This window comes from Delphinus delphis, chromosome 1 (assembly GCF_949987515.2).
Source record: "Delphinus delphis chromosome 1, mDelDel1.2, whole genome shotgun sequence".
In the NCBI taxonomy this organism is placed as follows: domain Eukaryota; kingdom Metazoa; phylum Chordata; class Mammalia; order Artiodactyla; family Delphinidae; genus Delphinus; species Delphinus delphis.
In genome coordinates, this window is record NC_082683.1 from 83,164,297 (window position 1) to 83,187,227 (window position 22,931).

The 22,931-nt window shown below is 41.7% G+C and overlaps 1 protein-coding gene across 6 annotated transcripts in view; it reads right to left on the minus strand.

Moving 5' to 3' along the window:
- ALG14 (ALG14 UDP-N-acetylglucosaminyltransferase subunit) overlaps positions 1-22,931 on the minus strand; it is a 106,079-nt gene that overhangs the window by 58,010 nt on the left and 25,138 nt on the right. For all 6 annotated transcript variants that reach the window (XM_060025955.1, XM_060025958.2, XM_060025965.1 and 3 more), the window contains exon 3: positions 5,250-5,381. In XM_060025955.1, coding sequence (XP_059881938.1) covers positions 5,250-5,381 — 132 coding nt within the window. The remainder of the gene's footprint in view (positions 1-5,249; positions 5,382-22,931) is intronic.

Genomic DNA, 22,931 nt, shown 5'->3' on the forward strand with positions numbered 1-22,931 from the left:
AGGATGCCTGGCAAAGCCATATTTCTTGAAAAGTATGATATGTGAAACACCAGAACCACCTAAAAAGTATTTAATGCCCTTGTAGAAAAAGAAACCATCCACTCCAATTACTAAGGGTTAGATTCAGGCCTCCAAAACACAGTTTATAACTTTCCTCTAAGATGCTTTTTGTCTAATAATTGGCTTGGATGAAACAAGCATGACTTTCAATATACACTCAACAAGCAGATTTACACATTTTTTCCTCAAAACAACCTGATGTTTTTGATTACTATCTCATTCAGAACGTTAAATTAAGATATAAAACATTACATATACTCACAATGGTTTTCTAAGTCAATCTCATTTGCAAATTCTGTAATAATACTTTTTAAATAATACTGTTCCTCTTATTTTAATTATCCATTTTGAATTTTAAAAATATTCTATTTTGGGCTTCCCTGGTGGCGCAGTGGTTGAGAGTCCACCTGCCGATGCAGGGGACACGGGTTCGTGCCCCGGTCCAGGAAGATCCCACATGCCGCGGAGCGGCTGGGCCCGTGAGCCATGGCCGCTGAGCCTGCACGTCCGGAGCCTGTGCTCCGCAATGGGAGAGGTTGCAACAGTGAGAGGCCCGCGTACCGCAAAAAAAAAAAAAAAAAAAAAAAAAAAAATTCTATGTTGACAAACATACATGACACTTAATTTTGAAATATATACTATTATTATTATTCAATTAGATCAGGCTTTGTTAAATCTACTAAAGCAGATACTTAATTTGATCTGTTGGGATCTATTTAAATCTTACACTCTTATTTAGAGGGAGTGATGCTTAATGTAATTTATTTTAAAAGTAATTTATTAACTGATTCTTTTTTTTTTTTTTTTTTTTTTTGCGGTACGCAGGCCTCTCACTGTTGTGGCCTCTCCCATTGTGGAGCACAGGCTCCGGACGCGCAGGCTCAGCGGCCATGGCTCACGGGCCCAGCTGCTCCGCGGCATGTGGGATCTTCCCGGACCGGGGCATGAACCTGTGTCCCCTACATCGGCAGGCGGACTCTCAACCACTGCGCCACCAGGGAAGCCCTATTAACTGATTCTTAATTAGCCTGAATGAATGAACACATCTTCCATGGTGAGCCAGAAATGGTGGCATACAGTCCAGTGGTTAAGGCCTTGGGTTTTGGAATCAGAAAGACCTGGATGCTAGACCTAGCTCTGTTATTTACTGATTGTGCATACACTCTGGGCAAGTAACTTCCTGTCTCACAAAGCCTCACTTCCCTCCTCCATTAAATGTGCATAACAGTACTACCCACCTCATACAGCATGAATGCCACTACTTAGGACTAGGTCTGGTACATGTAAGTGTGCTCAATAAACGTTAGCTAGTACATACTGGATGGAATTTCCATTTAAAAAACATTGAAATGTTCTATTATTCAGCATTTGCTCTGAAACAACAAGGAAAGTGACTTTATTTATATTTTATAGATGACAAAGTGAGGCACAGAGACAGTTGAATGGAGAGCAGACTTACCGGCCCAGGTGCATACAGTTAAAGAGAAGCAGAAAGTCACCTGGTTGTTCAGACAACTCAAGTAATTTAAAGTCTGATGGTACTATAGTTTCTAAAAATGGTTTGTTTTTTTTTTTAAGAAGTAAAGAAGAAATTTTGATGAAAATCTTAAGAAAGCTAAGGATGTACAAAAACAGACATATGGATCAATGGAACAGAATGGAGCCCCCAGAAATAAACGCAGGCACCTATGGTCAATTAATTTTTGACAAAGGAGGCAAGAATACAATGGAGAAAAGACAGTCACTACAGCAAGTGGTATTGGGAAAGCTGGACAGCTGCAGGTAAATCAATGAAGTTAGAACACACCCTCATACCATACACAAAAATAAACTCAAAATGGCTTAAAGACTTAAATGTAAGACATGATACCATAAAGCTCCTAGAAAATAACATAGGGAAAACATTCTCTGACATAAATTGTAGCAATGTTTTCTTAGGTCAGTCTCCCAAGGCAATAGAAATAAAAGCAAAAATAAACAAACGGGACCCAATCAAACTTATAAAAGCCTTTGCACAGCAAAGGAAACCATAAACAAAACAAAAAGACAATCTACATACTCGGAGAAAATATTCACAAACAATGCGACCGACAAGGGCTTAATTTCAAAAATATACAAACAGCTCATATACAAAAAAACAAACAACCCAATCAAAAAGAATGAGAAGATCTAAAGAGACAATCCTCCAAGGAGGACATACAGATGGCCAACAGGTACATGAAAAGATGCTCAACACGGCTAATTACTAGAGAAATGCAAATCAAAACTCACACTAGTCAGAATGGCCATCATCAAAAAGTCTACAAATAATAAATGCTGGATAGGGTGTGGAGAAAAGGGAACCCTCCTACACTGTTGGTGGGAAAACAGTACGGAGGTTCCTTAAAAAACTAAAAATAGAGTTGCCATATGATCCAGCAATTCCACTCCTGGGCATATATCCAGAAAAGATGAAAACTTTAATTTGAAAAGATACATGCACCCCAATGTTCATAGCAGCGCTATGTATGATAGCCAAGATGTGGAAGCAATGTAAGTGTCCACCAACAGATGAATGGATAAAGAAAATGTGGCATATATATACAACGGAATATTGCTCAGCCATAAAAAAGAATGAAATAATGCCATTTGCAGCATCATGAATAGCACTAGAGATTATCACATACTAAGTGAAGTAAGTCAGACAGAGAAAGACAAATACCATATGATATCACTTATTTGTGGAATCTAAAAAAATGATACAAATGAACTTATTTACAAAATAGAAAGAGACTCACAGACATAGAAAACAATCTTATGGTTACCAAAGGGGAAGGGAGCGAGGGAAGGATAAATTAGTTTGGGGTTAACAGATACAAACTACTATATATAAAACAGATGAACAACAAGGTCCTACTGTATAGCACAGGGAACTATATTCAATATCTTGTAATAACCTATAATGGAAAAGAATCTGAAAAAGAATATATACATATGTATAACTGAATCACTTTGCTGTATACCTGAAACTAACACAACACTATAAATCAACTATACTTCAATTTAAAAAAGGCAAAAATATTCAAAAAGAAAAATGAAATTAGTGCCATTTACAATTTTAAAAAAAGAAAGCCAAGGATGAATACAGGAGAGATCTGCATGTTGTTCTTAACCATTAACTTTGTGTGTGTGAATAAGGGAATTTCATTACGTGGGAGTTCATTTTGTGAAGCCAGCCACATCAAAGCAACTGACTGGATAATGTTCAGGTTTGAAATAATTTTCAAAACTCAGTTTAAAACAGAAATAAGTATTTCACATTTCCCCCCTTTTCCCTTTTTATTCCTTTAGAAACATAATAGTCTTTTTTTCCCCTTCCACTCTTTATAGGCAAATTTATGGCACTCATAAAATTTTAGACTAAGTTTGAAGGAAACTGAGAGGACATCTGGTCCAATCCTTTTGTTTTAAGGTAGAGAATGATGCCCAGAAGGGAACTAAAATAAAATAAAAGCCAAAGTGAACCTGGGACCAAGTGTCCTAATGCCCCATCAGTTACTCTTCCTACTACAAGGGTATCAAAATACTTAGGCAGGGCCGTCACCAGAGCTCCTCCATGTCCACAGCAGACATCAGCCATCATGTCACTACTTCCTTCTCACCTTCACACCTTAGAGTCCTAAAGTCACCACATTCAACAGTGGCTGCTGCCACTGACAGTGGTCATGCCCCCAGTGATTTAGTAAATGTAAACCCCAAATTTCCAGCTTAAAATGTGAAGACTTTTTTTCTTCCTTCCATTTTGTCTCTTAAGTTTCAGAAATAATTAAATCTTTAAGAGTAGTAATGACCTTTTAGGAAAACATCTGAGTTCCACACTCTTAAAATGTGGTTGGAGACTGTGAGATAAACTTATTCTGTCAAAAATTTAAAAATAAATATAAGCAAAATTAATCTATGGTGATAGAAATCACCAGAAAGTGGCTGCTTGGGAAGGGGCAGGTGGGGTGATGGAAATGTTCTATATCTTGATAGAGATGTGGTCAGACTATATACTTAAGATCTATGCATTTCACTGTTTGTAAATTATAACTTTTAAAAACAATCTAAAGTACTCACGTAGACAATTCAGATTTTTAAATTCTCATCCAAGGGAGGGACCTGAATTGCAATCCAGCTGGTGAAAGGCAATGACCAAACTGATAGAGATCTTTCAAAATCATGGTAGTTAAAGGCATTTTTGTGCAATTATTCATGAGAATAACATCCACTGTGCCAGAACTCATGTATATGGAAAGCAAATAAAGGGTTTCTTTAAGGCTATGCAGATTAATGGATTCTGCCTTAAACAGGAATGAGAGCATTATTTAAGTACTGTGTACACTACTGTGATAACATATCTGCTGATCTGCATTGCCTACTGAAGTGCATTTAGTAATAGAACTTCATCCTAAAGACCACAGAGAACTTAAGACTTTTATAGATAAGGAAGGTAAGGTTTAATACAGTGCACTAAAGCCTTCACATTTCTATTTTCTGTATTACTTTCCTATAAAAACTTGAGTGTGTATGACATTCTGCCCACTGCATATCATTTTCTGGTAACAGAGCTTTTTGTTTTTGTTTCTGTTTTTTTGTGCCTACTAGATTGCTAACTTAAAAAAAAAATTCATTGGGGTATAATTGATTTACAATGTTGTGTTAGTTGTTGTGTTAGTTTCAGGTGTACAGCAAAGTGAGTCAGTTATACAAATACACATATCCACTCTTTTTTAGATTCTTTTCCCATACAGGCCATTACAGAGTATTGGTAACAGAGTTTTGGCAAAATAAAAAGAGTACTGAAAAGGAATAAAAAAAACTGGCTCTTCTCTGGCTGACAGGCAAGCACATGACGTTGGCTTAGAAACCACAGGTGGCTAGCAGCACAAATTGCTTAAAGATAGTGCTGGGTTAGTCCCTATTGCCATGAGACAGAGGGGAGAAAAGGGCAAGTTTAGAGTTCAAGTTATAGCTAGAAATGGAAAACAAATTTCCCACCTCTTTGAGCAAAGTGCATTGAAATAAATTTTAGCACATGTTAGTAAAAGGTCTGGTATAGTATGTGGCACACTGATGAATGGCAGCTGTTCAAGAAAACAATATGTCCTGTTACTAATGAAGGATCCACAGGAGAGTGACCTTCTCTCGCCTCCGATGCTCATACGTACCAAATCTGGCTTCACTCGGTGAGTCAGGGGGAAGGAGAGCCACATAGAGTACAAGGTGGTGAGTACCGTGGACAGCCAGGACTGCTGGACCTCCCGGCTTCTGGGAATGCGGTGAATATAGTATTCGGTAAACTAGAAGGAAATAGTGAAAATGCAAATCAACTGGGCCAGTATGCTGAAGTTAAACATAGAAACAGTTAACATTTGTACAAACAGGAAATGCTCTCTCAATTTTAATTTTCATTGGAAATATTTTTAAACTAAGTTATAAAGCCTTTTTCATGCTTTATACAACACACATCACTGGGTTATGACAAAAAGTTCCTGAATATGATTCAAAATGTTAAAGTCAGTGTTGACAATAAGCTGGGGGAAATTTTCTATAAAATATGTTTCAGGCAAAGACCTTAACATACTTATATACAAAGAGTCCTTACAAATCAGTATAAGTAACCTAGTATCAAGATGGGCAGAGGAGATGGACAGACAATTCCAAACAGAAGAAACACAAACAGCCAATACACTTTTGAAAAGATTGTTAACAATTAAACACAAAAGAAAGCAATGAGTCATTTTTCACCTACCTAACTGGTAGAGACTGTGGATACTCAGCGTTTTTGAGGACGTAAGGAAATAGACATTTACATTCCCTGGGCAAATACATTAGAACAACTTTTGGGGAGGGCAATTTAGGAATATCTATCAGAAGTTTAAGTGTGTCTACTTTTGATCCAGCATTACTGCTACCAGAAATACATCCCACAGATTTACCCACATGCTATCTATTTTATCACTGTTTGTATTTGTGGAAATTGGAAACAGCCCAAATATCCTCCAACAGGGATTGGAGAAGTCCATACAATAAAATATATGGAGACACATGAACAAATGACATAGATTTATATGAACAGATATGGAAGATGTGCCCAGATAAGTTGTTAAAGTGAATATACACGTTGCAGGACAGTATGTTTAATATGATCCAGCATGTATTAACAAATCACACAGCTGTGTGTGTTTGTATACACAATGGTACACATATCAGTATTTGCATGAAGAAAATCTGGAACTGTTTGCCACAAACTGTATATGATGTGGAAGGGATTACACAGGGAACTGAATACCAGAAGGAGAGAATCACTGGGAGTTCCTTGCAGCCTGGCTACCACAAACGTTAAGTCAGAGAGTAAAGGACTAAATACCTAATACATTCCTCTCCCCATCCCCCCACCTTTGGCCTTGAGGAACAATACGCTCCTAGAGAAAAGAACAGAAAAACTTTTCCTAAACTAGTGCAAGACACAAAACTACTGGTCCTAAGTTTTTTCAAATTTAGAAAAAGGTGTGAGATTGTGTGTGGAGGCTTCTGTTATGCTCCAGGAGGGCATCTGTGTAGCTCCTATAAAAATGAAAACGAGGGCTTCCCTGGTGGCGCAGTGGTTGAGAGTCCGCCTGCCGATGCAGGGGACACGGGTTCGTGCCCCGGTCCAGGAAAATCCCACAAGCCACGGAGCGGCTAGGCCCGTGAGCCATGGCCACTAAGCCTGCGCGTCCGGAGCCTGTGCATCCGGAGCCTGTGCTCCGCAACGGGAGAGGCCACAACAGTGAGAGGCCCGCGTACCGCAGAAAAAGAAAAAACGAAAATGGGCTGCACACGTGACCACTCTGTTTCACATATGATGGACAGTCCCTCTTCCTTCCATACTACACCAGTGGGGAAAGAAAGATCTGGACTCAATATGTTATCCACTATTTTTATTTATTTATTAATCATTTATTATATCAATGGTTTTTTTTCTTCCAAAGGATTAAGGTACTAAATGTTCAACTAGAAAATAATACTGAACAGTTCCCAAACTATAGACCATACAAGGGGCAGTATCCAAAAGGGGGCAAACTTGTAAGGAATCTTGCTGGAAGTTTGTGCTTGCCTCATTTGTGGAGATTATTCATTTAAAAACATGTAATGGGTAAAACAGTACTGAAACTGAGCCCCCCTAACACTGAGTTTCCTTACTGAGCTTATGATTAATCTCTCTATCCAAATCTTTATTCCCTTTCTTGTCCCCTCTGACCTCTATGCTGTGCTAACTGAACACTTATTCACCACAGTCAGATGACTAAAATTGCTGTTGTCCATAACATCGTTAATGCACTAAAATTGCTATTATATATATCATCATTAACATACAAACCCAGGTTGTTTCTCCAGGGCAAGATGAGCGAACAGACCCCTGAGCCACGGACCACCTGGTCTGAGCCTCATAAACCAGAACATCCCGACTCCCGAAACTGTGATGAAGAAACGTCACAAGATGATTAATCCCAGCCTTTGTTCATCCCTTTAAAAAAAAAAAAAATCCCTAACTCAAAGACCAAGTGGGAATGGATCGGAGGCTTGTCTCCCACACTCTTGCTTGGCCCCTTGCAATAAACCCTTACGTTGCTGCAAACTCTTGGCTGTCAGAGTTTGGCCTTCTGCACTGTGGGTACATGAGGCCTTGCTTGGTTTCAGCACTAGAGAGCCAAAATGCCTCATCAGAAACCTTCTGGATCAGAAGTATTTCGAACAGGTAATACAGGACATATACCATATATTACATAATATCCACCGCTGAAGTTTGGAGAAGTAACCAAACATATTGACATTTCTATAGCAAACCACGAACATTCACACTAAGTGGGATAAAGACTATACTCCTCGTGCCAATTCAAACCAGGTTTTACTGTCAAATAAACTTGTGACAAACCTGGAACTTTTTTTTTCTCCCTCAGTTTTCCGAGCTTTCTAGGATTTCAGATCAGAGGTTGTGGACCTGTACTACAAAATACATTTGAACCCAATAAGATGTCAGTATTATTATAGTGAAAATAACCCAGTAGGGTCTCATTAGAAAGGATTTTTCAGTGTTACTTCAAAAATTTGAGGCCTGATCTTAATATCTGTAATATTTTCTTTAAAAAACCATGGGTGTCTACCATGTCCCTTGAATCTTTTAACGCTGTGAGCTATATATAAAAAAATTTTTATTTTATTGAAGTTTAGTTGATTTACAATGTTGTGTTAATTTCTGCTGTAGAGCAAAGTGATTCAGTTACACATATTCTCTTTCATATTCTTTTCCATTATGGTTTATCACAGGATACTAAATGTAGCTCCCTGTTCTATAGAGTAGGACTTGTTGTTTATCCATTCTACATATAACACTTTGAATCAGCTAATCCCAAACTCCCAATCCATCCCTCTCCCCTCCCCCTCCCCCCTTGGCAACCACAAGTCTGTTCTCTATATCCTTGAGTCTTTTTCGTAGATACGTTCATTTGTGTCATATTTTAGATTCCATATATAAGTGATATCATATGGTATTTGTCTCTTTCTGACTTACTTCACTTAGTATAATAATCTCTAGGTCCATCTATGTTGCTGCAAAGGGCATTATTTCATTCTTTTTTACGGCTGAGTAGCATTCCATTGTATATATATACACACCACATCTTCTTTGCTTATAGCTATGTAAAGAAGCAATGAACAGTATTTTTGGGTATTTTTAGTGTCCTGAGGGGCTGGAAGGGGTGGTCAGCCTGACTCTGGCTCTGGAAGCCCAGCTCCCCTGACTCCATCTGAGCTCCAGAGAGGCAAACACAAAAGCCTGGTAGGGCCTACGCAAGGTCTGGAGGGTCTGGAGACAGCTCTCTTAGACTTGGACATGGAAGAAAAGACTATATCTCGTCCCGGGGAGCAGCCTGAGGAAGCAGAGAAAGTGGGTTCTAGAAGTCTCCAGTCCAGTCCCAGAAGGATGGAAACTAGTGGAGGCATGTTCTGGGGTGCGACCTGAGGGTCCTCCTAGATGGAGACTAGAAAAACAGGCCTGAGGGTGAGCAAACAAGGTAGTGACTGAAGAGTGATGACCTGTCTTCTGACTTCTGGCTGCACCATGGAAGGAGCCCAGCCTCAGCCTTCAGATCAGATGCTAGGCTGGGGAGGGGAGTCTTGGTTCCACTTGCGGGCTGGAGCTAACTGAGCCAATGACCTCATGCATACAGTGACCCACCACTCCGTTTACACAGGATGGTCCCAGTTTATGTCTGTAGTCCTGGCATAATTATTAATAGTGCTCCCTTCTGCTCTCAGAAGTATCCCACTTTAAATGATAAAGTATATGGTTACCCACAGGGTGGGCAAGGAGTAGGTTCTTCCTAGTGATAGGGAAGGAAATTTACTCAGAATAGCCCAAGGCAAGGTGATGCAAGAATCTACATTACCATCAAGGACAAGAGTCTAAGTGGTAGCTGGGAAGAAATCCAAGCTGGAAGTCCTACCAGTGAGATAAACAGGAAAACAGAGAGTTGGTGACCAGCGTGGGGAAATGCGGGTGGTGAGGACCGAGCCAGGCAAGGGGTCAGAACCATGACCCTGACTGGCAGGAGACCAGGGACGGGGGGCAGGGTCCATATGGTACCCCTCTCTGGCTTATGGCTCTACGCTAGAGAGGCCTATACCTCCAAACCCCATCTAAGTCTTCGCCACATTATGTCGTTTTGATAATAAGTTCAGGGAACTGGAAATCCTACCAAAAAAGAGACTTCTCTCCAAATCCAAGCCTCTTCCCACCCATTCCCCCACCAGATCAGTTCTCAGAGGTACCTTTCCCGACTGACCTTTCTAAATAACCCTGCTCTTCCCACCTGTACGCACACTCCTCTCTCCTCCATCACCAAGCTTGCTTTTTGTTTTAAAATTACTCTATTTCCTCTACTGGCATATTATATGTTTATTTACTGATACCTCCACGAGAATATAACTTACCTGAGAACGCCAGGAACTTTGATCGTTGCAATCTCAGTGCTTGTAAGAGTATTTGGTTTACAGTTGGTGCGCAATATATATTTATTGAATAAATGATTCAATATGTTTTTGCATATTAATATAAAATAACTCAATCTTCCTGTCACCTACCTGAGATGTTCTTAGACTGGGAATGCAGAAAGGACACAAAGGAGGTAATTTCACAGTGCTTAACCTGGGGCCTTATTTGTAAGGTCCACTCAATAAATGGGTTGAACTGAACGGATGGAATTCCTGGGGCAAGAGGGAAAATGCCAGAGCAAAGCAGGGTATTGAGAGTTTATAAACAGCCAGAGCCAGGAGGCACCAAACCCTAAGGGGAGATGAGAAGGGACCAAAGACAAACGCGCCCTCCCCATCAATGTGTCCTAGATACACAGCCTAGAGGGCCTCAAGGAACTTCTCAGCCCTTGTGGGTCCTCTCCCCAGAAAATAAGTCCAAGAGAGAAGACTGTCCTGAGGCTTTGAGGTCTGAGCACAAAGGGAAAGGGAGTCTGCTAGGTTAACGCGACCAGAGCCTTCCACTGTACACCTAAAACTTCTTGAAAAATTCTATGCCCACTGGTTCTGTATTAAACCTGCTATGCGGGGGTGCAGTCAGGCAGATGGAAACCTGGGGCCATCTTGATAGGGACAGAGCCCTCAGAAGAGCTATGCCTGATACACAGAAGTGGGTGCTAGGGTATCTGATGTCCTGTATCACCTAGAAGAAACACTGAGAACCAGGCCATGACAAAACCTTAAGAGAGCTTTTATTACTTTATATAGTTTTAGAAGATAATCAAATATATAAAGAAGTCAGTGAAGAAAAATTATCGATAGAATGCTTGTATTTTGGTCTTCACTAAAGTTCCTTTGAAGACAAAGGAATGGGAGAGAGTTTCAGAGAGCTACAATTTAGGCTCGGCTCTGACCAGGCGTTCCTAGGCGTTGTGGCATCTAGAGAAATCCAAGTGAAGGCACCTTTATAGACGTACTGTTTTTATTAGTCTGTACCTCTACCTTGAGGAAACTGTCCCTGATCCTCTTCTATGTGCTATTAATGGGATGCAGGACACAAAGGATACTTCATCCATCATTTTACCCCCCGAGTCCCATCTCCAGACCCAACATTTGGTTTCAGAGTGGCCACATGACCCAAGCAGGCTCAGTCTTTTCCTGGATTCTTATAGAGACCCAGGGAAAGCGCTTCCTTCTACAAATACTGTGGGCTGCTAAACTGGCCCTCAATAATCCATTCTACTGGGGCAAGAAATACATACTTGTTTTGGTATTCCTCTATTCACTAGGCTTTTCTGTAACAACTCAAAACTGAACTATCATATTTGCCACCAAAACATGCTATTCCTGTGTTCCCAAGCCAGAAACTGACAAATGAACAGTAGAACCTGTCATAAACAGGTTTCCTGAATAGATGTGAAGATCATGAAGATCTATGTTGGGACTGGCAGGGACGAGGGCTGGTGGGGGACACTCTGAAACCAAATTTTGGGTCTGGTGATGGGGGTCAGGGGGTAAAATGATGGACGAAACATCCTTTGTGTCCTGCATCCCATAAATAGGACATAAAAGAGGGTCAGGGGCAGTTTCCTCAAGGCAGAGGTACAGACTAATAAAAACAGTATGCCTATAAAAACTGTCCCCATGTTTCCTTCTTCCAAAACCTCTACACACACTCCTACCTACCCATCTATTCCCAACATCCCTGCTACTCTCATGGTCCCAGCCATCACCACCTCTCACTGTGACTATTGCAATTGCCTCTCCAGTCGTCTCTGCTTCTTCTCTTGCTCCCCTTCATTTTATTCTTTACAGAATCTCCAGAGCGATCTTTTTATAATGTACATCAGATCTTTCTTTCTCCCGCTTAAAACCCTCCAAAGGCTCACCACTGCACTTGGGATAAGATCCAGTTTCTTACAACTGCCTCCAAGGTCCCATGTAGTCTGGCGCTGGCTTATGTCTCTAGCCGCTCCCTGCTCACTCCCTCCAACCACACGGGTCTTCTTTCTGCTGTTTGAATGTGTCAGACTCATTCCTTCCTGAGGGTCTTTTCTGCTCATTCTGAGCTGTCTGCCCTGCTCCCAGACTGTCTCATAGGAAGCTCCTTCCTACAAGTCAGGTCTCGCTTGAACATTATCTCCTCAGAGAGGATGCAGTTCTCCCCCACCATCCCCTACCCCCAAAACATGGTTGCCCTCCACCGCACTGTCTTATTTTACCATCTTCACAGCAATTTATTGGTAACTCAAATTAACTTGCTCATTTATAGTTTGTCTGATTGCTGTCTGCCTCTCTCCCCAGAACGTAAGCTCCGTGAGAGGAAAGGACTTCGTCTCGCTGCCTGCTGTGATCCTGATGCGCAGAATGGTGTTTCACACGTCATGGGTGCTCATCCCTACTCGCTGAATAGATCAATGACTGTCATTACAGTTTCTAGAAGTTCAGTCTGTCGTCTATGCTGGGGAAGATGCGAACTCCTTATCTCATAACATCTCAGGAATGTAAGAGACCAATTAATCGAACCTTCTCACCTTCACAGGTGAGGCATCTGAACCTTCCCGCAGGGACAGAGCCAGCACGTGGTAGAGCTAGGACCTGAACCCAGGCTTTCCACGTGTCCTGAAATAGGCTGCTGACTCACCTTCATGAAGGCCGTTCCTGATGCCTGTGCCTCCCTGCTGAGAAGCCTGCCCCCTCCAACACACAGTGAGTTGAGCCAGCTTCCTCTGGAGCTCTGCTCCCGGCTGCCTGTGGTTTCTGTGATAGCCAACCACCCATCCTGACCCATTTCCTTTCCCTTCTCTGCTTTGTAACTCACCAGCCCTATAGCTCACAGCCTTCGACTCCGAGTGTGCTGCGTCTCTACCTGCTCTATGGGAATTGGGCCGCTGGCCTCCTCTCACCTCTCTGTGCTTTGTGCCCTGCTCTGCGCTATAGGTTTGGCACCGCTTCCCCGCCTACCACTGTCACCAATGACTCCCTCCTCTGCCCGCAAGCCTCTCTGCGGAAAAAAAAAACAGAAAAAAAAAGGGGGGGGGCTTAGAAATCTTCAGACTTTTCTGTTGGACCTTAGGCCCCCAAGTCCCTTCTGGTAAGTTCTGTTGTTTTGCTGTTGCTCCTACCTGGCAGCCGACTGGGAAAGTATGCTTTAGTTGAGTCCTTGCTTTCTGTGCAGGTCAATGTGTATACCCTGCAGTATGTGCACATCTTGCAACGTGATCCAGTCTGTTTCACACAATTGGCAGTCACATAAAAGAGAAGAAAGACTCTTTCTCTCTTATTCTCTCTCCACCATGTAGTTAATGAAACATCCTTTCTGTCTATCTATACAAGCTTCCTAATTAAGAAGTGGCAGGGACCGTGTCCTACATTACTGTGTATGCCCACAGAGCCTCCCAGCGTTCCCCACACGTACTTGATGGATGCATAACCAAACCCACAGTGGCAAGACAGACAGCAAAGGTAGACTGTCTAAGAGTAAAAAAAAATAATGTGGAGAAATGGATTTTTTTCAAGCTTCTAGTTTGTCTGGAATTATGTGAAACACTGAGTTAAATGCTAATAGTATATGACAACTTGTAACTTTCACAGTATCTTTCAGAATTACATCACTGCTGAAAACCACAGACATATCTGGCCTTAGATTTGTGACAAACTAAATAGAAGTTTATAGTGATTCAGATGGAAATAATTCCACCAAGGAATCCAAATGGCATCATAAACCACAACAGAGCAGGTCAAGTGGTCTATGAAGTCATTCTCTGCTGTTACCACACACTGAAACATACAATACATTTATTATTTAGTGAATGCCACGCTGTTGCAGAATCTTGGAAACAAGACAAAATGAAAATGGTAAAATTTCATTCAACCAAAAATGGTTTCAGTTTTCCTTCATAACCGCTTTTTTTAAAATAATGAAAAGTACAATATATAGTACAAGCATGCTAGATGATTCACCCAATCATTCTGAAATCAAGATGACCATAATTTACCACCCAAAAAAAGTCTTTATATGCATGTCCTTCAAGAACTTGGTAGCTGCCCACTTCAACGTAGGTGATGACGAGGTACCATGAAGTGTCTTGGAATGAACGAGCCGTGGGTTCCAGGCTGGGTCCTGCTCAGATAACCAGCTCTGTCACCTTGGGTGAGTTAGCCGCTCTGGACCTCAAGTCTCTCACTGTGAAGCAAGGAGGCCTGGCTGAGATCAGAGATCCTCCACTAGCCATCATGACCCCACTACTGGTTCTCAAGCCTGTCTTGTCAGAGACAGGCTTCCTTTTACCTTTAAAATGGTATGAAATTTAAAGACCGCTGTTCCAGGCCTGCCTCACGACTTGGGGCCACTCCTCACTTTACCTCGAGAAGTTCTTCCTTGCCTGGAGGTCTCAGGCTTCAGGGAAATAAAAAAGAAGTTTGTTCTTGAAACACTTAGGGGAGTCCGGCACAAAAGATTTCTAAAGTCCTTCATAATGAATATTAGTATTCCTCTTTCCAGCCTTTTATTGCCCCTTTCTTTTGTAAGAAGTAATCCAATTTTTCCTTTGGGTAACTCACCCTTGCTCACATTCTCAGCCAGATGGTTTTGGTGGGATTTCAGCCCCTGTCTCCTTAACCCCTAACCTGTAGCTCCAAGAGTAGGACTGGAATGGCTTAAGCACCATGGAACAACACTCATCTGTGGCTATGATGATTCGCTGAAAGATGTGAATATAACCCAGTTGGAGACCATCAGGCAGGAGACATTTTCTGGGACTTCTGGGAAAAAGAAGCTTCACCTCTCCCTCTCCTACATGCTGTAAGAGAGCTTCTTCCTTAGACCTTTAGTGCAAAGATATGAAGCCAGGAGGCGCTAATGCTTTTTGCTGCCCTGAGGGAAGAGCCTGGAGCTGCTGGAGGCAGCACCGGGGAGCCTGACGGGAGGATGCTGCAGAGGATAGAGCAGACACACCACTATCCTTGGTGGCCTCCCTGGGCAGCTGGACCAAGTCTTGCCAGAAACAACACTGAATTTTTCCCATTTCGTTAAGTCAAAAAATGCTCTTTATTGTTCAAGCCAGTTTTGAGTTTAGTTTTACGTCACTTGCAGTTGAAATACCCTTCCTTTTAGCTTTAAAATGGTATTAATTAATTAATTTATTTTTAAAATATTATTTACTTATCTGGCTGCACCGGGTCTTAGTTGTGGCACGCGGGATTGCCACACGCAGGATCTTTAGTTGCGGCACACGGGCTCTTAGTTGCGGCATGCGGCATCTAGTTCCCGGACCACGGATTGAACCCAGGCCCCCTGCAATTGGGAGCGTGGAGTCTTAACCCCTGGACCACCAGGGAAGTCCCTAAAAATGGTATGAATTTAAAGACTGCTTTCCTCTTCTTAAAAAGGAAAAGATATTAAAATCATAGATGCAACAAGTCTTTACAGTGCTGGCTATTAGAACTGCATTCTTCATTGTGAGCACAGATACACTCCCAAGAGCACCTACCAGGTGACAGAAACTGGGCTAGGAGCACAAGGGTAAATAAGACGTTTATAAAGAACTCACTGCAGTCTGGTAGGACAACACAGGACAACAAATAATTGCAATCAGAGAGACTGATACGATAAGAGACATCATTATTAAATATAATGTTAGCACCAAGTAAGAAATGATGAATTATACTTTGATAAACCCAGTCAGGCTCTATAGAAGAGATACTTTATCTAACTTGGAAGAATATGACATTTACCAGGTATAGCAGAGGAGGAAAAAAGGTTCTTCTGGCGTGTTCACAGCAGAGAGACATGAAATGGCATGGAATTATCTGGGGAACTATACTTTGGCATGTAAAGAGGACAGAGCAGCAGCAAATGGAGCTGGAGAGGTAGGGCCTTCAAAGCCATGCTAAAGAGTATGTACTCAAATCTAAAGGCAAAGAGGAGTTACTGAAGGATGTTAAAAAAGGAGAGTACTGTAGTCAGAGCTGCTTTCAAGAAATACCACTCTGGCAGTTACGAACAGAATGGACAGAAGGGTGGCAACTCAACCAGAGGAGGAAAATCATTTGAGAGATCACTGAAACATGCCAGGGGAATGACGTTGAAGGCCTGAAGCAGGGGTCCCCAACCCCCGGGCCACGGACCGGTGCTAGTCTGTGGCCTGTTAGGAACCGGGCCGCACAGCAGGAGGTGAGTGGGCTGCTCCCGTCGCTCGCCTTACCGCCTGAGCCATCTGCCCCCACCCGCCCCCCGCGGAAAAAGTGTCTTCCACGAAACTGGTCCCTGGTGCCAGAAAGATTGGGGACTGCTGGCCTAAAGGATGCTTACAACACTAAGCTGAAGGACTGGAGAGGGCAAACAGCGGGGAGCAGAGATTTAAGGAGGCTGGGGAGCTTGGGGTGACTCTCAGGTTTTTAGGGGAGTGAATGGTAAAAGGGGCAACAGACTGAGAGCATATCGTTATTCACTGTGGTTCAGTTTTGAGCATAATTTTGTGAGTCAGTGAAACACTCTCTAAGTACAAAATATATCCGTATTAGAGAATATGTACAGGTAATTGTCAGGTTGAAATGGGATAGACAGGGGTTTGTACTGGGAACTTGGGCAATGAATTCACTTGGCAGGTGGGCAGACAGAGCAAGACAACTGGGAATCTCAGAAAAGGCAGTGTTGGGAAATCTAGATTCCAGGCAGGCGCTGACAGGTCCCAGGGTGGCCTGGCCTGGAGCAGCGGCCTCGCTTGTCTTTGACAAGTCCGACTTGACAACCAGTTGTGGGATCAAGGATGCTAGTTGAGGATCCCTGATCTCAGCCAGGCCTCCTTGTTTCACAGTGAGAGACTTAGGTCCAGAGAGGCTAACTCGCCCAAGGTGACAGAGCTGGTTATCAGCGGGACCCAGCCTGGAACCTTCATCACAGGTCACTTCATGGCACTTCACCCTCTACCATGATTCGAGCATCTTTCACATCCTTGAAGGACAAGTGAACACCCTCTGCACCCGCTATTCCACTTATGCTTCCTTCTAGCACTCAGCTCATTGGTCAATCCTGACTAAAACCACCACCAGTCATCCTCACTACTTGTAGCGCTCAGAATTATGTTGTCCCTGGAAGGATTGTAACTACTGGCTCCAGAATTATTTCTTGGAGCTTAAAGGCTGAAAGAGACCAAAAAAATCTCCATTTGTGCAAAAGGAAGGATCAAAGGAAACAGGCCACATCCTGATTTTGTGACAACAACAAAAAAGAAATTATTGTATGTACAACAAAAAAGAAATTATTGTATGTTTGGGCCCATAATATAAGTTTTCATTTTAAAAATACGCTATTTATGGAAATGTTTAAATTCAAACATTGGTTATTAGAATGTCTTTAATTAGCTTTAAAAGAGAAACAATAGCACCATATTGCAAAATGTTACTAGCTCTGCATGTTGTAAGAATTCCATACAAATTTCACTGGCACAGGGAAAATGGTCAAATTACCTTAAAGCTGAAATAACTGCAAGACATTATTCACAGCTATTTCAATACCATCAATTCAGAATCTGATTCAAAGAAAGTTTAACCTAACATGCCTTTGTTGTAGAGATGGAGGATGGGAAAACTAAGATTTGGGAAGGAATTTAAGAGATTAAGCTACTTAAAATACTTTAGAACCATATATAACATCTATCTGAAAATAATCATTTATTCACTGAAACAGCCACATCACAGGATCTCTATGTGCAATAAATTTCAAATACTTTCTATTTTTCACACATCTAGAATGATCATCTTCCAAATTAGAGGTTTTTTTTTTTACTTTTACCTATAACTGAATATAGTTAAGGTCCATTATAAAGAGGAAAAGTGCATATATACATTAGTCACACACTAAAAAGGTAAAAATGTTAAACTATAAGTTGTTATACACAATTTAGAAACTGAAACAAAACCCCACAACTGCAATTACATAGTTCACAAACTTATTTCTTTTAGAATTGCTTGGGAATTATGAAAGAGAGATACCAAATGCATTAGCATTCGATTCAGAAGTCTCAGCAGTGAAACACAGTCTTAGTTCACTGTGTGAAGTGAGCAGCCCACCTGGTAGAAAATAGCAGGTGTTGTTAAATGGAAGCGCATCATGCTAATTTCAGAAGTACTGATAGATAAACCCTGCAATCACGAAACTGTCACTGAATCATACATACATATGGGCTAAAAGATGAAACCAAAAGATCTTTATTTATTAAAGTAAAAGAAAAACTAATATGCTTCCAAAACATAATTATATAATTATACTAGTCCCAAAATATTAGTGCTGATGATATGTGGGTTATTTAGAAAATTATTACTTCCACTGGGGCTTTTATCTCTTCTCAGCTTTGTTTCTTCAAAAAAACAAACAAAAAAACTTGCATTGTTTTCTAATTATAACTTAGAAAACACAGAAAATGTTCAAACAAAACCAAAAATGAACCACTATTCATAACTCAAAATGATCCCTATACCCTCTCTGTATAACCTTAAAAGATAGTCAGATCACTTAAATCCTTTCTGCAACTGAAAACACTCTAAGATGGTCTCAGGTTTCTACAATTGAAATAATTTCTCCTCTTGTAATTTAACCAACTGCTTTCCCAATCTCCTGCCACTCCCTCCTCTGCATTCAAAGCAGCACTGCCTTTTCTCTCTCGAGGCCTGTTGAACATGGCTGTCTTCACACTGGAACTCCCTTCACTGCCATCCTGAGAAATCCCCTTGCTGCTCTCTTGGGCTGGCGCCCAGATTCTGGGACTGGAGTCTTCCTCCTTCTTGGGTTTCCCTTGTTTTGGTGGAGCACATCCTCTGTGAAAGGGTATATGGGGAATCCGTTTGAGGACATTTCTCCACTGTCATTCTGAATGTCATTAGAACCCCCTTTCTGGATGTTTTTGGAATTCTTCTCTTTATCACTAGTTCTGAAATAGTATGATGATATATCTTATTGTGACTACAGTTTAACTAGGCTGGGGATAGTCCTTTAGTTTGAAGGTTATGTCCTTCCAGTGCTGGGAACTCTGCTTCGGTCTTCACTTGTTTTAAAAAAATTTTTCCCATGTCCTTGTTCTTTTTAGATAGTACACCGCCAAAATCCAGTTTAATTATTTAATTTTCTTACGTTTCCTCTATTGTTTTTATTTTTGGTTCTGATTTACAACAGAGCTCTTGTATATGATCTTCCAATTTTTTTTTATTCCTATAGTTACAATTTTAATAGCCAAAGGTCTTTCTTATTCTGTGAGGATTTAAAAAGAATAGATCTCATTTTTTTTTTTTAAGACACAATGTCCTCTCATTTCTCTGAGGATACTGCTTTCCTTTAATACCCATCCCCCAGCCCCACACATTCCTTTTCTCAAAGTTCCTTTCCCTGTTTTGCTTTCTCTTATGAATGGGACTTTCCTCCAATGGCTGGTAGTCTGTGGATGCCTGTTCAAACCAGTAGTTCTCAAGGAAGAGGGGGAGATTTCTCCCCCCAAGGACATTTGGCAAGGACGGGAGACATTTTTGGTCACCCGTCACATTTTTGGGAGTGAGGGGGTGGGAAAGGGATGGGTGCTACTGGCCTCTAGTGGTAGAGGCCAGGGATGCTGCTAAACATCCCACAGTGCAGAGGACGGCTTTCCAATGAGATTTATGTGGCCCCAAAAGTCAACAGTACCGAGTCTGAGAAACCCTGGTTCCTATTAAAGAATGAGGCACTAGAAGGAAGACAGAAGCTCTGTGTGCTGGGTAGAACTTGTCAAGTAAAGGATAAAAATAGTCAGGACTTGACCACTTCATTGGGGGAAATCCCAACTGTTGGAATCTATAGTTCTCTTCTCCTGAGCAAAGCATTTGCTTCAAAGCTGATCTTTCATCCCCTACCTGGGGTAAATACATGAACTGATTGGAAAGGAGACCTTAGTGGTGTGTGTTGTGGAGACAGGCGTAGTTACTTACATTCCTTAAACCCTAGGTTTTCAGAGCAATGTCTTATCCCATTCATAATTTGGCTTGTTGTTCCTAAAGCCAAAACCTCTTTATTCAACTTTTCCAGTGGGTAAATCTTGGGTTTTCTATCAGCGTAGGGCAGAGGGGCTGGGAACCTAACTGGTCTACAGGCAGACTTCAACCAAAAGGCTTCTTTTCAGCCCCACCGTGCATTCCAGGCTCCAGAGGTACCTGGTGCCTTTATTATTTTTTAGTCACTAGCACTGCCCAGTAACACTTTTATTAATTAATTCCTAAGGTTTCCAGTGTTCATGCTTTTGCCTCTCCAATTGCAACAAAAAACTTCACACAAAGGGCACTTCCTTTCCTTACTTCTTCATAAAACATAGCCCAAATTCTGCATATAGAAACTACTCAATCAATATCCACTTCTGATTTTCAAGAAGGATTTTACTTTTGGGAAGGCTTCTAGGGAGCTGTTCTACCTGTCTCGAACAAAGAAGAGCATATAAAACAAATACACCAGTACTACAACCTCAGCAAGGTGTTTGCTGAATAAAGTCTTTAAATAAAAACACTCTCTACGTGGAAAGACTGCTAGAAAGCCATATAGAGCCTTTTCAAACTCAAGAAAGGAAAATCAACCCTAGCAAGGATATATGATGTTTCTAAAAAAAGAATTGGAGACAATCTCTCCTCATCTTCCCCAAGCCAGATTTGTCTGTGATATATCAGCCCATTCTAAAGCTCAGCCCTGGGCTTCCCTGGTGGCACAGTGGTTGAGAGTCCGCCTGCCGATGCAGGGGACACGAGTTCGTACCCCGGTCCGGGAAGATCCCACATGCAGCAGAGCGGCTGGGCCCGTGAGCCATGGCCGCTGAGCCTGCGCGTCCGGAGCCTGTGCTCCGCAACGGGAGAAGCCACAACAGTGAGAGGCCCGCGTACCGCAAAACCAAAACGAAAACAAAAAAAATAAATAAATAAAGTTCAGCCCTACCCCCCTCTACTGAGAAGTAATGCAGGTCCCAACAGTGCAATGTTTAGCGGTGCACTGCCACCTCGTGGCAGCACGAGGGAATAACAGCGACATGGGCTGAGGAGGCAGCAGAGTCCAATAACAGAAGTCCTTCAACACCTGGAAGGATTTTCTAGGATGTTTCTGGAGCTTGAAGGACCTTTTGGGGTTGGAAGACGGGAAGAGAGGGAGAGCAAGGGAGGGGAGAGAAAAAAGGGAGACAGAGTACAAGTACACAGGACTTAGGAAAAGGTTTTAAACTAGCAAAGGGAGGGCCTGGGCACACCCTTTGAATCCCAGGTTGCATCCAGGTTCCTCCAGCCAATGCAGAGGCTGTTGATTCGCTTGGATGGTATGAAATATTATTTGTAAAGACACTTGGAGACTAGGATACTCCACTGACAGATTTCCCGGGGTCAGTGATGGCAACTCCAAAGTTCTGCTTGATTTCTCTCTTTTCTTCGCATCTCATATCCAATCTGTCAGGAAATTGTTAACTCTACTTTCAAAAAAAATCCAGAATCCAACCATTTCCCCCTATTCCTTATCCCTAGTGGTGTAAGCTACACTACCTCTTGCTTGGATTGCTTCAACCAGCTCCAAACTGGTCTCCTTGGTTTCACTCTCGAACCCTACAGTCTATTTGCGACACAACAACCAGAGTGATCCGTTTAAAACAGCAGTCAGGCTGCTCCTCCGAGCAAAACCTTCCAACAGCTCCCTGTTTTCATTTTTTTTTTCTTATTAGTCATCCATTTTATACACATCAGTGTATATATGTCAATCCCAATCTCCCAATTCATCACACCCCCACCCCCATCCCCCGCCGCTTTCCCCCCTTGGATTCCATACGTTTGTTCTCTGCATCTGTGTCTCAATTTCTGCCCTGCAAACCAGTTCATCTGTACCATTTTTCTAGATTCCACATACACGCGTTAATATACGATATTTGTTTTTCTCTTTCTGACTTACTTCACTCTGTATGGCCATCTCTAGATGCATCCACGTCTCTACAAATGACCCAATTTCGTTCCTTTTTATGGCTAATATTCCACTGTATATATATATACTACAACTTCTTTATCCATTCGTCTGTTGATGGGCATTTGGGTTGTTTCCATGACCTGGCTATTGTAAATAGTGCTGCAATGAACATTGGGGTGCATGTGTCTTTCTGAATTATAGTTTTCTCTGGGTATATGCCCAGTACTGGGATTGCTGGATCATATGGTAATTCTATTTTTAGTTTTTTAAGGAACCTCCATACCATTCTCCATAGTGGCTGTATCAATTTACATTCCCACCAACAGTGCAAGACGGTTCCCTTTTCTCCACACCCTCTCCAGCATTTGTTGTTTGTAGATTTTCTGACGATGCCCATTCTAACTAGCGTGAGGTGAACCTCACTGTAGTTTTGATTTGCATTTCTCTAATAATTAGTGATGTTGAGCAAATTTCACGCGCTTCTTGGCCATCTGTATGTCTTTGTTGGAGAAATGTCTATTTAGGTCTTCTGCCCATTTTTGAATTGGGTTGTTTGTTTTTTTAATATTGAGCTGCATGAGCTGTTTATATATTTTGGAGATTAATCCTTTGTCCGATGACTCATTTGCAAATATTCTCTCCCATTCTGGGGGTTGTCTTTTCATCTTGTTTATGATTTCCTTTGCTGTGCAAAAGCTCTGAAGTTTCATTAGGTCCCATTTGTTTATTTTTGTTCTTATTTCCATTACTCTAGGAGGTGGATCAAAACAGATTTTGCTGTGATTTATGTCAAAGAGTGTTCTTCCTATGTTTTCCTCTAAGAGCTTTATAGTGCCTGGTCTTACATTTAGATCTCTAATCCATTTTGAGTTTATTTTTGTGTATGGTGTTA